General features: G+C 56.3%; 1 protein-coding gene across 3 annotated transcripts in view; it reads right to left on the bottom strand.

Moving 5' to 3' along the window:
* The window catches only part of Cd247 (CD247 molecule), a 59,416-nt gene that overhangs the window by 4,551 nt on the left and 39,322 nt on the right, over positions 1-15,543 (bottom strand). The window contains exons 1-4 of one of the 3 annotated variants that reach the window (XM_046430174.2): positions 2,739-3,309; positions 2,027-2,130; positions 938-994; positions 307-387 (exon numbers count right to left, since the gene is read on the bottom strand). In XM_046430174.2, the coding sequence (XP_046286130.1) occupies positions 307-387; positions 938-994; positions 2,027-2,130; positions 2,739-2,865 (369 nt within the window). In that variant the 5' untranslated portion in view covers positions 2,866-3,309. Of the gene's footprint in view, positions 1-306; positions 388-937; positions 995-2,026; positions 2,131-2,738; positions 3,310-15,543 lie in introns of those variants that run through there. The other 2 variants (XM_046430175.2, XM_046430176.2) reach the window with 2 other exon arrangements.

Below are 15,543 nucleotides of genomic sequence, written 5' to 3'. Positions count from 1 at the left end.
TCGCTAAGTGGTCGTAGCCCTTTCTGTGTGGACCTTCTCGTCAGGTCTGTCCTCCTGGGGGCAGGTGGTGGCCCCATGTGCATCTCGAGGTGGCCAAGGAGCAGTTCCCAGGACAGCAGCTGGCGCTTGGACACAAGGCCCGCAAGTATTCCTGAGCTCGAGGCCCCTTGTAATGCAGAAAGGAGCCAAGGAGGGGGACGAGAGCTGGCAGCCAGCCAGCCGCCACCTCACCCCAGCCCCATGTGTGCTGGTGCAGGGGACCCACCCACAAGCCCACCTCCACACAGGCACAGAGGTGCTCCCTACCTGCTTCCCTCCCATCTCAGGGTCCCGGCCCCGATGCTTATCCAAGACATCGTAGTCCTCTCTCCGTCCTGGATTGAGCTCCTAAAATAAAAAGGGGTCAGACATGAGGAAGAGGAACCCGGGGAGGATGGGGCCAGAGGGACGGGGGAGCCTGCTTTGCTTCTTGGTGGTGGTTCACAACGAAAGGGAGCAGGGAGAGGGAGGTGGTGGGACCTGGTCCATCTGGATACCGTCACCTGAGAGAACCTCTCAGAGCACGATGGTTACCATGACCGTGGGAGAGACCCATAGTCACCAGATGCTTTTCTTACTACGTGCTGGTCAATCAAATGGGACAAGTAACAACATTCCCAGGAGCAAATAAGGAAGCCCAGGCTGCTAGAGGGTCATCAGTTGGACCAAAGTCCCACTGAAAGGGACATGTGATTGTCATCCTCTGCTGGGAGGATTCTCTGCAGCCTCTAGCCTTTGCGAGTTGCTGAAGGCCGAGCGGCTCCCTGGCGGCTGGCTACATCTTTGGCTACACCGTGCCTCACATGCTCACGGCATCCCTGCCATGTCTCATGGGGTCAGAAAACGGCAAACTACTTGCCTGCAGGTGACAGACAGACAGGTGGACCAGTGGACTTACATTGTAGAGCTGGTTTGAGCCCTGCTGCAAGGCGGCGACCTCTGCACTCCTGCCAAACTGCAACAGAGCAGCGGGTTAGGGCTTCATGGTGGCCCTGCCCTGCCTGTGCTGCCTGCAGGGGTCTGAGGCGGCAGCCCTCTCCTCCTGAGCTCAGCTGCCCTTTCTGCGCCTGCCTGTGACTTTGTCCCGGAATCTGAGGTTTCCTCTCCCAGCCAGTCGCCCTTGCCCACAGAGGTGCAGGGTGGGCATTCCAGGGACTGGGAACAATCACAGTGGTGGTGACTGCACAAGTTCCTGTCTCGCCCCCTGGGCCAGGGCTTTTGTCCTTCCCCTACCCTAGCCCTCTACCTTAGCCCTGCGGCACCTGAGCAGGAAGCCTCAGCCTTGGGCTCCGGCACTTGGAGCATCTGCCCCAAGTTCAGCACAACTTGGCTCTTTCTCCAGGCCAGGCCACCTCAGTGGAGGAACTTCGAGGCATTAGAGTCAGGGCACTGGAAAGAAACTTGGAGATCAGCCAGGGCTCCTTTCCAAATTAAAAAAAAAAAAATAGAAGAAAAGAGTCTTTTTTTTTTTTTAAGTAAAATCTTATGTCAGAGCACAAATTCCAAGGGGGAAATGGGTCAGAGGGCACTGGAGTGATGACAGACAGTAACCTCCACCCTCTGTCCACACCAGGTCCAGCCCCTCTAAGAAATCTGGGGTCTCTAAGAAATTCACCAGCCCACGGTGAAATCAGGGCTCTGAGCCAACTGAGGTTTGTAGAGAAGCTGACATGGCCTCAGGTGGCAGCTGGTAGCAGGACTTGGGAAGAGGCTGTGGGTCCTCCACCTCCTGACCATGACACCTGTGCATAAGCCCCTTGCTCTCCAGCGGTGGCCCCTGCAGGGGACGCTGCCATTCAGGCACTGGTGCAGCACCGGCTCCCCCACCCCCATCAGGCTCAGCCCCAAATATACACTTGGGTCTGGCCCTGCTCTGCTGTGGGAACCAAGCCCCAGGTACCACCAAGCCTGAAACTAAGACCAAGGCCTCTCTGTACTCTCCCCAAGTGGAGAAGCCTGCACCCTCTCCAGAGCCCTGGGTACCCACCTTCGCTCTCAGGAACAGGGCAGTGACAATGACACCGTAGATAAAGAGGATTCCATCCAGCAGGTAGCAGAGTTTAGGATCCAGCAGGCCAAAGCTCTGTGCCTCTGTGTCAAGAGACCCTGGTCAGCCAGGCCCAGGATAACAAGAACACGTCCCACCACCCAGAGTAGCCCTGTGACTGGGTGGCCAAAGCAACCATGACAAGGACATAGACCCCGTCCTGCCATCCCACCTCAGCCAGCTCCTGGAGCAGCTTGCCGCCATGGTGGCTGCGTGATACCTGCAGGAGTCCCAGAGCCTGGGAAGATGGGGCAGGCACCCAGGACTGCTAAGCTGTCCACCACAGGGCTTGTGCCCTGGGAGCCTGGCCCCAGCTGCAAGTGAGCCCAACGTGAGCCGTGAACTCAGGAAGCCTCAGCCAGATGCCCCCATCTGGATGACTAGGGTGTGTGGCTCCCAAGGCCCCCCACCGAGAGAGCAGGACTCCGGGGCCTGGGAAGGGTGGGCTCAGAGACTTAGTGGTGACGTCAGGACGATGAGAACCAGGGTCAGCTCTACCCTCCTGACTCCCAGCTTCCTCACTGCCAGGACTCTCCACCCCGGTGGTGGCTCTGGTGCTTGGCTTCCTACCCCCAGGCCCCAAGGGACCAGAGGTCCACCTCCCTCTGGGGCCTGAACTCCCTGTCCACCAGTCCTTACCCCCTAGACACACCTCTGTGCCGTTGCGCACACTGCCCACGCTGCTCCTCTTCCTCCTCCTCCCTAAAATCCTGCCACAGCAGTCCTCTGTTCAGCCTCTCCGCTCCAAGTTTCCAGGGGTGCCCAGCTCCCGCTGCCATACTGACCTTCTCACACTGCCCTCAGTGCACCCTGAGCTGGTACTCGGGCACAAAGGGCAGGGACACGGTCCAATAAATGTGTGGCTTACATTTTCATTTAAAAGATTCTGGCACCGTTAGGGAGGGGACGCAGCTTCTGGGCTGGACGCAGCAGCTGGTCCCCCTCCCTCCACCCCAGCCAGGTGGCCTCTCCGGACGCAGGCGCCCTCTGGTGGCCGCAGAGGGCTCAAGCGGGCACAGGGAGTGGACAAGGTCCTGAGGAGCGCGCAGCCTTACTAGCTGGGTGACTTGGGCAAGTTGACCCCCTCGGCTGCCTTCTGTCAAGAGCATGGGAACTGCCACATTCCTTCAGTGAGCGCGTGGCCAGCGCTCACCGCCATGGTGTGGTCTTCCTCAGATCCTCCAAGCGGCCCCAGGCGCCAGAGCTCAGGAGAGAGCTCACAGGGAGGACCCTCCCTGCCAGCGACCCTTTGGCTCCCCCCACAAGCCGTGGAGCTGGGACTAGGCTGCCCCCCTGTCCCCATCCCCACCACCCTCAACACCTCTGTCCACGGCCTTTGGTGCCCACCCTGATTCAGGACCCCTCCTGGCCCCAGCCAGCTGATATTTTTGTCAACTTCCCCCAGTCCCTGCTCAGAGACTGGCTGACCCAGGCCCTGGCAGGGAAGCCCAGCTCCTGCCGCCAACCAGGGCCCACCACCCAGGTCTGCCTCAGCACCCCAGGCCTAGACAGCCCTGCTCACTGCTGTCTCTCCTTGACCGCACAGTGCGGCCCTGCGCCGGCCTTTGCTGGAGCCAGTACCCTGCAGGCCTGCCAGTGCTGGCACTACCGCCTCCTGCAACCCCACCCGACCCACCCTCTGTGATGGCACAGGAGTCAGGAGGGCGGGGACCGGCCCACTGTGCCGCCCCCACAGCCCTTTCTTTAAAAAGCAATTCGCCTGCAGCCCCCTGGCTAAACCGGACACTATGCTCCTCAGCAAACTACCCGCTGTCTACAGAAGTGCAGGCCCAGAAGGTCCCTCCCACCTCACTTCTGCGACCCTCACACATTCCAGAACTCAGGGACATAAGGATAATTCCTCCAACCATAAAATCTGCAAGAACGACTTCCCGTTAGAATTGCTCAGCATGGGCCAAAGTGACCCTTTACCATGCACAGTGGGGACTAGGAAGTCTGAGACAATCCTACTGTTAAAAGTCAAGAGGTAGGGGGCTGGGGCTGGCGCTCAGAGGTAGAGAGCTGGCCTAGCATGGGCGAGGCACTGGGTTCAATCCTCAGCACCACATAAAAAAAAAAAAATAAAGGTATTATGTCCACCTACAACTAAAAAATAAAGATTAAAAAAAAAAGTCAAGAGGTAGCCGGGCACAGTGGCACACACCTGTAAATCCCGACAGCTTGGGAGGCTGAGGCAGGAGGGTTGCCAGCCTCGGCAACTTAGTGAGGCCCTAAAAAACTCAGTGAGACCCTGTCTCTAAATAAAATATAAAAAAGGGCTGGGGTGTGGCTCAGGGGTTGAGCACCCGTGGTTCACTCCCCAGCACCAAAACAAACACAAGTCAAGAGGTGGACCTGAATGGGACTCTCTGGAAACTTTCCTGTGACCCTCCCAATAAAACTGGAGGGCAGGGGGGGTGCCCCCTCCTCTCTGAGAGGACCCACCCTCCCTTGAGGTTGTCCCCTTCTCCGTCGTCCTCTCTTCTAACACATTTTGCCGTTCTTTCGCTAAGCTGGGGTCTTGCCAGAATCCTCTCGGGCAAGAACACAGCATGTGGGTGGTGACCCCGGGGTGCCCGGCTCGGGCTGTGCTGGCACGTCTCCTGGGCAGCCCACAGAGCACTCCAGGACGTAGCAGGACTTGCGTCCCTCCTTGGCCAGGAGCACCGGGACCCCTGGGTGCCTCTCCACAACACTTGGGCTGACCCTCGGCGAGGCCCTGAGGGCTCAGAGACCCTCGGCCCCAGCCAAGGTGCCCACAGCCAGGGGCGCTTTGCCTTCTGGGCTGGAGAGGAGACGCTGGTGGCGATTTATGGGGTGGTTGAGATTCATGTAAAGGGCCGAGAGAAACGCAGAACAGAGGATCACTGGATGTGAATTCAGAACAGATAGGAAGCAGCGTTTCTTTGTGTCGTGTGGACGCGGCACAGTGGGGGCAGGGGGTTGGCCGTCTTCCTGGAGATGAGCGACTGCCACAGGTTTCCTTCCTGCTCTGGGAGCAGCAGAATCTTCCGGCCAGGGCAAGTGGGATGCTGCCCCGTTGCTTGGGGAGGAGAAGGACATGGACGGCACACCCCTCCCCGGCAGGCTCCCCATCCTCCGTCCCTGTGCTGTGCGGGGAGGCGAGGGCCCAGAAAAGGCAGTGAGAGCCAGGACCCAATTCAACTACGCCATCAGATGATTCGGGGGCATCAGCTCTGAGCCGGGGGCTGTTGAGGCTGAGGAGCCCCAGACCAGAGACAGGGAGACCCTAGTACCTCCCCTGCCACCTGTTAACTGCATGGTCTTGGGAAGTCACCTCCTGCTGGGCCTCAGTTTCTTCATCTGCAAAATGGAGGGCCTCGCGTCTACCGTCAGACTGTGGTGAGCACTGAATAAGAAGGCACCAGCAGGCAACCAGTCAATGACGGCTTCCAGCTCCTCCGCATGGACAATGGTGTCCAGAGTCTGGGTGGGGCTGTCAGCTCAGCCCTCAAGGCCACACATGCAGGCTGCCACACATGCAGGCTGCCCCCCAGGATGCCACCTCAGGGCACGTGCAACCCCTTGCTTCTCAGCCCCAGGCAGAGCCTGTTCCCCTTCTTCCGGGCCTCCCTGCCTCTGGAGGCACAGCCCTTGCTGTCTGCCCGACAGCCGCGGCAGGCTCAGGTCGCGAGGCCCCTCTGGCAGCCTGGCGGGTGAGTTTGGTACCCTTGCTGCCACCTCTTCACTGGCCTGTCGCTGCCCTCGAGGAGGAGAAAGGACGCAGCCCTCCGTCGGGAAGACGCGGTCACACTGGGTCCGACACTGACTGGCATTCGGGGGCAGCTCCCTTAGCCCTTCCAGCATCAGTTCCCATCCACAGAAGCAGTTTGACAAGAAGGGCATCCCAAGGCAGAGACAGAGAGCAGGTGAGACCAGGTGTGGGGGACACCTGCCATCTCTGGCAGCATCTTACTCTGCTGCCGGGCTGAGCTGGAGCTTGCCAACCGCCTGCTTCAGCCTCCCTCCCGAGTAGCTGGGACGACAGGCGCACTGCAGGGCACTGGCTCCAGGGCCCTCTGGCCACCCTAGAGGCTCTGCTGGTGCAAACAGCAGGAACCAGCAGGCCTCCCATCTGCCACCCCTTCCAGCCAGAGTCGGGTGGAAGCTGCCAGGCTCCTTGGTTGGCGAGGGGAACACCTGCCTTTCAGGGGTGTGAGCACCCAGTTGCTGGTGACTGTGGAGGGAGGGCTGGGTGCACAGGAGGCGCTCGGCAGTGTGGGCGTGCTGAGAATCCCGGCCTCACCAAATGACGCCCTCGTGGGAGGACGCACCCTGCATGGTCTACAGCATGCTTTGCCCTCCCGTGATCTGGCTGCACGCTCAGACAGATCTTGTTAAGGCCAAAAGGTTGCACAGCGGGAAAGCTCTGGAGGGCACCTGATGCAAAGTTCCTCTTCTCTCCTGTGTGTCCCCAGAGACTTGAGTCCTTCTGCAGGTTTCCCTGAGCTGCACCTCCCGCCTCTGCTTGAACATCTCTGGTGATGGGGAGCTACTCACTTCCCACCCACGAAGATGGAGAGCTCTAATCTTCAGAGTGTAAGAAAGTCACTTTGGTTCCAGTTCTGTCTCCAGAAGCCCAAATTATGCAGAGTAGGCCATTCTACAGGGAAGCCTTTCCCGGCCTGCTCACGTCCAGTTCATCTGCCCTTCAACAGAAGCACTTAGGCGCCGCAGGTGAGGACGAGACCTGGCTCATCTACCACGTGACCCGGAGCAACCCTGGCTCCTTCCCAGGGCGTGCGGCCCTCGAGTGGGGTGGACTTGGCCCTTGGTGAGTGCTCAGTACACAGGAACTAATGTCACCAGTATTAATCACAGGAGCCCACGACCAAGGTCGGAACGGCCACCTTCCAGGCCTTCTGACCTTCCTTACTTTGCACCCCCAACTTTGAGCCCGGGTCCCACTACTGCTCAACCCCACTCCCAGTCTCAGACGAACTGACAATGACACTGCAGGCTAAGAATTTAGAAAACAGGAAGTCACATGTCCTCAGGAAGCGGTGGCAGCAGCTCTGGGGGTGCCTGTGCTGGGCAGGCTGCTGGGTGTGACACCAGCCCACTGTGTCACAGAGCACCCAGACCTTCCCCTCTGGCATTGCCCCCCTCCCTGAGCAACTTTCACAGCAGTGGCTAAGCTACAGGCCAGACAAACAGAGTGACGATGACAATCACACGCCGAAGGGGTCCTGTGCCAGAAATCATGTGTGAGTTCTCCCATTCACGCTTCACAGTGATTCTGGGAAAACTAGGCCAGACAATAACATGCCTAAGGTCAAGAGCTGGGGTTGGACCCAGTTACCTGGAGCCATACTCTGTGTTCCAAGCCACCATGTGGCACTGCCCGTAGATGATACATGTTCCTCAGGGTTGGGGACTGGAGCCCCACAGGCTGTGGGGGTCCTTCTCCTCGGGGGTCAGCTGCACAGCAGGCAACATCCTGACTCTACAACTGGCCTTCCTTCTTCGGGGGCCAGTGTGCTGAGAGGCCTAGGGGAGCTGGCTGCAGATGTAAGGCCAGGACACACATTGCCAATGCCCTTGGAGGCTGGCCCGCCAGGACCCCCGTCCCCCTGCAGAGCATGTCACTCCTGCTGTAACTTGCCCGACAGCCCCACCCCTTCCTCAGATTTCGGGTAGTCTTGCTTTATTGTACAGTGGATCATCTGGTCACAACCACCTACAAATTCGATGTGCTCAGTCAAAGATTCCAAGGTAGGAGGGAAGAAAGAGGCTGTTTGGTACCTTAGGGGTAACAGGACTATGGGTGGGTATTTCCCTTCTTATATTTTTATTTCCATTAAGGTTGTTATGTTCTGTGCAATACTTCTAATTTTTATGTGATCCTCTTTCTTTTTATTTTCAAGTAAACCAACTCATTCTGAAGAAAAAAAATAGAGAAATCAAAATCACCCATAATTTCCTGTTCAAACATAACCACGACTAACGTGATACCATGTTGCCTTTTCAAATTTGCTGTTTATGATTTGTAATCATTCAAAAGCAAAAAAAAAAAAAAACTGTCCTAAAAACACCTTGGGAATATATACACACATGCATAAAGCAACGTGTACAGAGAGAGAATTCTGACGCCAGCTCGGGCACCAGGTCTCCCAGCCTAACAATTACATCCTTCGCAACATTTGCTCCACACACTTGGTTGGAAAATCCTTTGATATTTTTTATTTCTTTTGATCATGATGCCACTTGAGTGAGGTAGCTGGCAGATCTTATTTGCTCCACGTTGCAGATAAAGAGACCAAAGGTCAGTAGGGCAACGTGACTCCCCTGCAGTCCCATGGAAGGTGCGTGGCAGAGAACAGGCCTTTGTTCTTTCTCACAAGCACACCACCCTCACGTTATGCTCTTGAACATTAGCAGCGTTTAAAAGAAATCCACCGTCTGGGCGTGGTGACCCCAGCAACTGGGGAGGCTTAAGCTGGATGGAAAGTTCGAGGCCAGCCTCGGCAACTTAGCAAGACCCTGACTCAAAATAAAAAGTTGTAAAAAGGGGTGGGAATGCAGCTCAGTGGTAAGACCTCCCTGTTTTCAACACCCAATGCTGCAAGAAAAAAAAATACATACAGAAAAAAAGAAGAGAAAGAGTCTGCTCCAGACCAAGCCCCTTTATGTCAAAATTCCAGGAAGGATTTTGCCATTTCTTTGAGAATTTATTTTACAGACAAACCCTCACAGTATATAAAGCTATATGTACAAAAATGTTTGTTGAATCTTCATCTATAGAAGAACAAAAAACTAACTTAAAAGTTCACTAACTGGGAATCTGGTACGTTTTTGTTTATTTATTTGGCTCTGGGTACTGAGCCAGAGTGCTTCACCATATAGCTGCTTTCCCACACCTTTCGTTTGCCGAGACTGAGTCTTGTAATCCTGCCTCGGACTCCTAAACTGCTGAGATTACAAGTGTGCACCACCTTGCCCAGATAAGTTGTGGTATATTTATGCAGCAACCACACACACATACAACAAATAGCTCTATATGTGCTACTATGAACAGATTTCCAAGACAATTATGTTAAAAATTAACAAAGCAAGATTTAAAATGGTATGTATAATATTTGTATATAAAAAAGGAATATTAGTAGGTTACATATGTATGTTTCTATATTCATAAGAGTGTCTCTGGATGGAGTTTGGGTTTGGGGTAATGGAAGATGGAGAGGGGGAATGGACAGTGGCGGTCCTACAACATTGTATCTCATGCTGCTGAAAATGTGTTAAATATATGTCTGTAGGGCTAAGGGCACACAGATCACCCTCAGCTACCTCTGCAGAGAAGCCAGATGAAGAGTGTTTGGGAGAATCTTTCATGTCTTTCACTTTGCACGGTTTGTGCTGTGTGAAACTCTATGACAGTGGTTGTATTTCAATATAATCCCCAGCTATGTGACCTCTTCAATCAAGGAAGGCGTGAACACCACTGTTCTGGCAATGCAGAAGTAGGGTCAGACATAGGGTCAGTCTAGCAAAGGTCTTTGAACCTGGCTGAGGCTGGGTGTGTTTCTGACTTTTTGTTTTTTGGGTTTTTTAGATGGGGTCTGCCTCTGTTGCCCCGGCTGGTCTCCTTCTCCAGGGCTCAAGGGATCCTCCCGCCTCAGCCTCCAGTGCTAGGACTGCAAGCGGCCCCTCTGGGAGGGCTGGCTTGGGACCTTTCTGTTGATGATTCGCCAGGTTTGGATGCACCCTAGCTGTACGGAAAGTGTTTGCGATGGTGTTTGTGGAGTAGGATTACGTTTATGCTGCACTCAGACCACAGTTGCTGGGGCCCATAGCGCGCTGGTTACTGGGCTCGTTATGTGTTTCTATCCAGTGCCGCAGGAACCAGATGCCTCCCCTGCAAGCCCCCTCCACCCTCGCTGGGTGAGCACCCGCAGAGGGGCCGGGCGGGTGGGGCGGTCCAGGTCCACGAGGCACACCAGCCGGTCCCTCCCCTCCGCAAGCTGGGAGGTGACGGCCAGACCCTGGAAGACGGGGGGCCGGAGGGGGCCAGGCTTCTGTGCCCTCCCGGCGGGGGGGACCGTCTGGGCCTCCAGTGGCCCATCGGGGCGTGGCGAGGCAGAGGAGGAGCCCTGTCCACTGCCCCGCGCTTCTCCAAAGGACACAACGGCTCGGGAGACACTGTTCACTGGGCCTGGAGGGAGGGCGGGGCACGCACGGCCATCCGTCCAGCCCACCGCAGCCCGCGGCCACCTGCGGGCGGGCTCCGTGCGCGTCCCGGGAGCAGGGCCCGGCGGCGGCAGGTTTCCTGTCGGCGCTGCCGTCCCGCGGGTTATCGCCGGCGATCTCGCATCCGAGCGGCGGGCGCACTCGGGCGCCCGCCCCCACTGCGGTCCCTCGCCCGACCGTGCCGCCCCCGGTTAGGGTTAGGCTGCAGCGCGGGTCCCCTGGGAGGAGTGACCCTGACGGCCGGCTCCCCCAGCACAGCAGCCCACGCGCGCACTCTGCGGCTGCACAGCCGTCGGGGAGAGGCCAGGCCTCCTCTGAAGGCCCCAGAGAGTAAACCTGCCCCGCTGGGCCTCTCCCCGCCCCTGCATCCTCCCCGGTCGGAGCGCGGGCAGGAAGCACCAGGGGTCTCCGTTCTCACACAGGGGGACTCCAGATGTCGTCAAACCTGCTTTCCTTTCTCAGCCCGGCGCGCACCGGCTCCAGGGCTTTCCGGCGCTCATACCCAGCAAGGGGAGAGCCCGGAGTTTTATCTCCCCTCCTGCTGGAGTTCAGGACTGTGAGCTGGTGCACCTGGCTGAACTGTGGTCTCCCACCTGACTGCAGAAGTGAGGCCTCTGTGGGGGAGGGGACACCAGGCAGTGGCCGTGGTCAGCCTTTCCTGGCTTCTCCGACTTGAGCTAACCAGATCGCATGCCACGGCTCGTTTTAGCTACAGACACGGAGGATTTTGCAAATTTTAGAAAGACAGGAAAAGGTAGTTGAGCTAGTTCCAGAGCAAATGGCAAATGGGGGGTTTCTCTGTTCCCCTTGGCTTATCGCAGAGCCCACGTCCTGAGCAGTGCTCCAGAGTTTGTCCTGAATCAGAATTCCTAAAGCTGCTGAATCAGAGTCTTGGCAGAAGGCCCAGGGCCCTGCCTTCTAAAGAGGTATTCTCATGTGTACTACTTTTCCTGGACCCACTGCTCTGGGTTGGTCCAGAACATTCTATTACTGCGTCCAGCTCCAACTGAACATTTGTGGCCAGGCCTTGCAAGGGGGCCTGGAGTCTGCTGCAGACTGTCCAAGCTCCATCTTATTTCCTCTTTCCTCAGGGTACTGAGCAGTCTGCTGAGTCCCTCCATCGCCCAGAGCAGCTTAAGACTCTGTATCAGAAAGGAAAGCACTGCTGAGATCATGCTCTTAGAGGACAGCAGCCCCAAAGCTCTCCCAGAGACACACCGCAATCCCACAGGGCCACAGAGACTAGAGCCACTTGCAGGCTCCTTTTTCTATCAAACACCCAAGTGAGCTGTGACTTTGCACTGTAGGGCCATCTTGTGCTTATTCTCCATGTTTCGAGGTGTCAGGGTGGATGGACATCATGCCATCCTGACACAGCATACTAAAGAGCTGCTTGGTTTAAAATATATTAATGGGCTGAGGATGTAGGATGTAGGTCAATGGTAGAGCTTTTGTCCAGCATGTGATCCCCAGCATCATGAAAAAAGAATGAAAAGGAAAATAAAATACACATTGTAATGGAGATAGTCCTAGAGTTGATTGTTCTTCTTCCAGCCCAGCTTTCTTCACACCTGGCTAAACTTTGAGGACAGCTGGGAGGGCGCAGTGCCTGTCGTGAAAGACCTCACTCCATGTGTGTCTTGGGAGATTCTGAATCTGGTGTGCTCTCAGCCTGTGGGCCAGAGCCTGGGTGGGGCTCGCCAGCATCAGCATCTTCTCCAGTTTGGCATGCTTTTGCTCCTGGTACAGAGCCGCCAGCTGCTCTGGGCAGGTTCAGTGGACGCCCCGGGCCCTGTGGGAATGAGGGGGGGGGGGGTGCCTGGGCAGTTTGTAGCACGCTCCACGCCCCCTTGCACAGTTCACTGTCTGAAGAGAACAGGCCAATTTCCCAAGACCAGAATGACAGCAAAAGAGAAAAGAACAAAGAAATGTCACAGGCAACATGGAGTGGAGTCCTGTCCCTACCCCACGGTTTTATCTGGATGGAGAAGGGCAAAATTACCCACCAAGCCTGGACGGAGAGCCTTGTGCCTGGTGAAGCCAAGGTGGGGGCACGGGATTGAGCACTCCACCTGGTACTGCCTCCCCCCCCCACCCCAGCCCTCCTCAGCTTCCCTAACCCAGGACCTTCCAGACAGCAGTCCACTCAGCCCACTCTGAACCAATGGAGTCCATGCTTTCAGGTGCAAAGAGCGCTCGGCTGCTCTGAGGTGTGGATTCTTCCCTGTTCCACGCACCAGCGGGCTGCTCAGGGCAAGCCCAGGGTTTCAAGTTCTTTTGTTTCCATCGCCAGAGTGAAGCGCAGTTTTAGGTAACCCCCGGACTTAGTAATGCATAATTGTTTGAAGGATTGAGAGATTGATCGAAAAAGTAAAATGAATTTTGCCCCTTACATTTCAAAGGGCCTACGAGTGAGAAGAGATTTGAGGGTGTTTTGTTTTACTCTTTTGCAGTTTCTTATTTTTGTGAGGACCACCGCAAAACCTATCACCCGGTGTGACCTTAGAAAAGTTTTTCACCCTTAGCTTCTCTGCCTCCAAAATAAGGGTGCCCCAACCCCAGCTCCTGAACTGGGGATTGAAGCCAGGAGGGCACCACTGAGCTACATTCCCCAGCCTTTTATTAATTTTATTTTGAGACAGGGTCACTCTTAGGTGGCCCAGGCTAGCCTTGAACTTTCAGTCCTGCCTCAGCCTCCCATAGCTGGGAACAATTACAGAAATGTGCCCAGTACTTATGGTCTCCTAATGAGCAGCCACCTCAGATTCCCAAGCCCTTGGCTGGGCCTGGCATGGGCTTGGGTGGTGGACAGATATGTTGCCATCCCCGAGCGGTGGGGAGAGGAAGGCGGGTGAGGCTATTCTGTCAGGCCCAAGCTGTGAGCAGACCCCTGCCTTGAGTTTGACTCAGGCCTGGGCCCTGCTCCCCTCCAGGAGTTCCTTGTGATACCAGAACAGAGAACAGCCCTGAGCTCACCTGAAAGGAGCTGCCATGCCCTGGGAGGGCCAACCAGCTGCTTCCAATGAGACAGTGTTCGACTGACCCTCCCATTAAGATCTTCACTGGACAAACTTCTACTCTCTCAAGGGTCCGCTCAAATGTCACCTCCTCTGGGCAAACTTCTGTGCTACCTTCAGGCAGAACCAATGTCCTTCAGTGGGCTACTGTTTCTATTCCAGAGTGAGTTAAAAGTCAGGAATGGGGGGGGGGGCGGTAAATTGATTGTTAAACTGAAGGCTATCGCAGCCTGGGGGCATGGTGGAGCACCTGCAGTTCCAGCTACTAAGGAGGCTGAGGTGGAAGGATCTCTTGAGCCCAGGAGTTCTAGACCAGCCTGGGCAACCAGCAAGACCCCATCTTATAAATAAGTAAATAGATGATGATGAAGAAGAAGAAGAAGAAGAAGAAGAAGAAGAAACAGCAAAAGACCCAACCACGACAAAAAGATGCATTTTCAAATGATATATTCAGTACGTTTTCCCTCAACCTTCAGATACTTTTCAGGCAAAGAACTTCTAAATGTAAGAAATGGATCCCCCTGTCAATCTTGTAAAAGGGTAGAAGTAACTCCCATCTCCTCCGGGTTTCCAGGCTTTGGGGCACCTGTGCTCTACCTTGGCGCCTTCCATGTGGAGTGCTCCTGAACAGGAGCTGAACAGCAGCACTGGGCACTTAGTCACGGCAGGGTTTGGGTGCTGAGGACCGAGCCCAGGACCTTGCTCCGCTCTACCACTGAGCTAGCCTCCAGCTAATGTTCTACTTTAAAAATAAGCCTGATATCATCTCCGACTTCTCACCCTGTTGTACTTGCACATTTTCCACTAATTATTTGATTCCTGCTGAAAACTGAGAACCCCACAATTCGGGGACAATGCATTTTGACTCCTCAGTCCCTAGCTAGCGGCCCGCAGCGGGTGAGCATGAGGGTGTAACAAACGGCCGAGGAAAGGAGGGAGGCAGTGCCAGACCCGGGGGCTGAGCCCGAGGGGCCACCTCCGTCTTTCTGTTTTGAAGAATCCCTTCCAAGTTCCCCCAAACACCTGACAAGGGGGAATGGGAGCGGGGCTAGCGCCTGTGTCTGGGGTGGAGAGTGTGGGTGAGCCTCTGAACACCTGGCCGGCCACCGCACGGTGTAGGAGGGACCTGGCTCCCGCCCTCCCCGCGGTCGCAGCGCGGCGCAGCGCCCGGGCGGGGCGCACCTGCGGCTCGGCGCAGGGCGGGGCTGCGCCAGGCGGCTTCCCGGGTGCGCTGTGTGTTCGGCAGCCCCGGTGCCCAGCCCACGCGGGGCAGCGCTCGCCTGTGACGCCCGCTCGCAGCTGCCGCTCGGGACGCAGCACGTGGGCGGCCGCGGGCTGGGCGCCACGGCTGGCAGGGTCACGCCCAGTCCCACGCCCTCCCTGTGGGCGCCGCCCTGGAGCCCCGGCCGGTCCCCGCCCTCCGGCTCCCGCCCTCTGTGACAGCCAAACCTGGGTCTTCAGGAGGCTCACCTGCACCGGCAGGTGAGGTGGCGGAGGGCCCCTGCTGCACCTGCCCATCCCATCCGGTTCTAAATCTAGGTTTCCCTGTGGCCAGCTAGAGGAGCAGACCGAGGAAAAAGTGCTGCAAAATGCTAACGCCGGCTTCACCCCTGGTTTGTGGAGTGAAGGGCGATTTAACTGTTCTTCATGCCTTCCCTTATTTCCCAAGTTTTAAGACATGTACGGACATATGATTTTGAAATAAGAGAAAATAATCAAAGTGCATGTTTATACATTGCATTAGTCTCCCTCCTGCCAACCCCCAACCCGTATTTGCACTTTAGGTCAATGAAGATCTAAATAGCTCTACATTACAGACGCCAGCGGCCCACACACGGAGCAGGGGACTGGCATGGAGGGCAACTGAGGGGAGGGTACTGGAGTTAAAGGTTGGTCCTGACCAATTCACAGAGTAAATAAATGCCCACAGCAGGAAAGCTGAAGGACCAGCATGGCATGAGTCCCACAGGACTTGGCCATGACCGCAGGCCAGTCAGTGCCAGACCCCTGTGGAATCTAGGCCCTGTGCCCACCTGGCTCTGGGCCAGCCGTGGAGAGTGCCGTGAACACATCGACTCATCCAACCCAGGGCTTGACTCTCCCTTTCACATCCCAGAGCAAGGATCAAGCTGGGGCTTGAGGTGCTCTGGGGTCACTGGCCAACGTCCCTGGAGCCTCTCCCAAGTGCAGCTGGGACCACAGAAGTTTCAGGTGCCAGGCGGGGGCAGGCTC

This window comes from Marmota monax, unplaced genomic scaffold (assembly GCF_021218885.2).
Source record: "Marmota monax isolate L192 unplaced genomic scaffold, Marmota_monax_Labrador192_F-V1.1 WCK01_AAM20220418_F8-fsc00055, whole genome shotgun sequence".
NCBI lineage: Eukaryota > Metazoa > Chordata > Mammalia > Rodentia > Sciuridae > Marmota > Marmota monax.
This window is presented reverse-complemented; position numbering and strand designations above follow the sequence as displayed.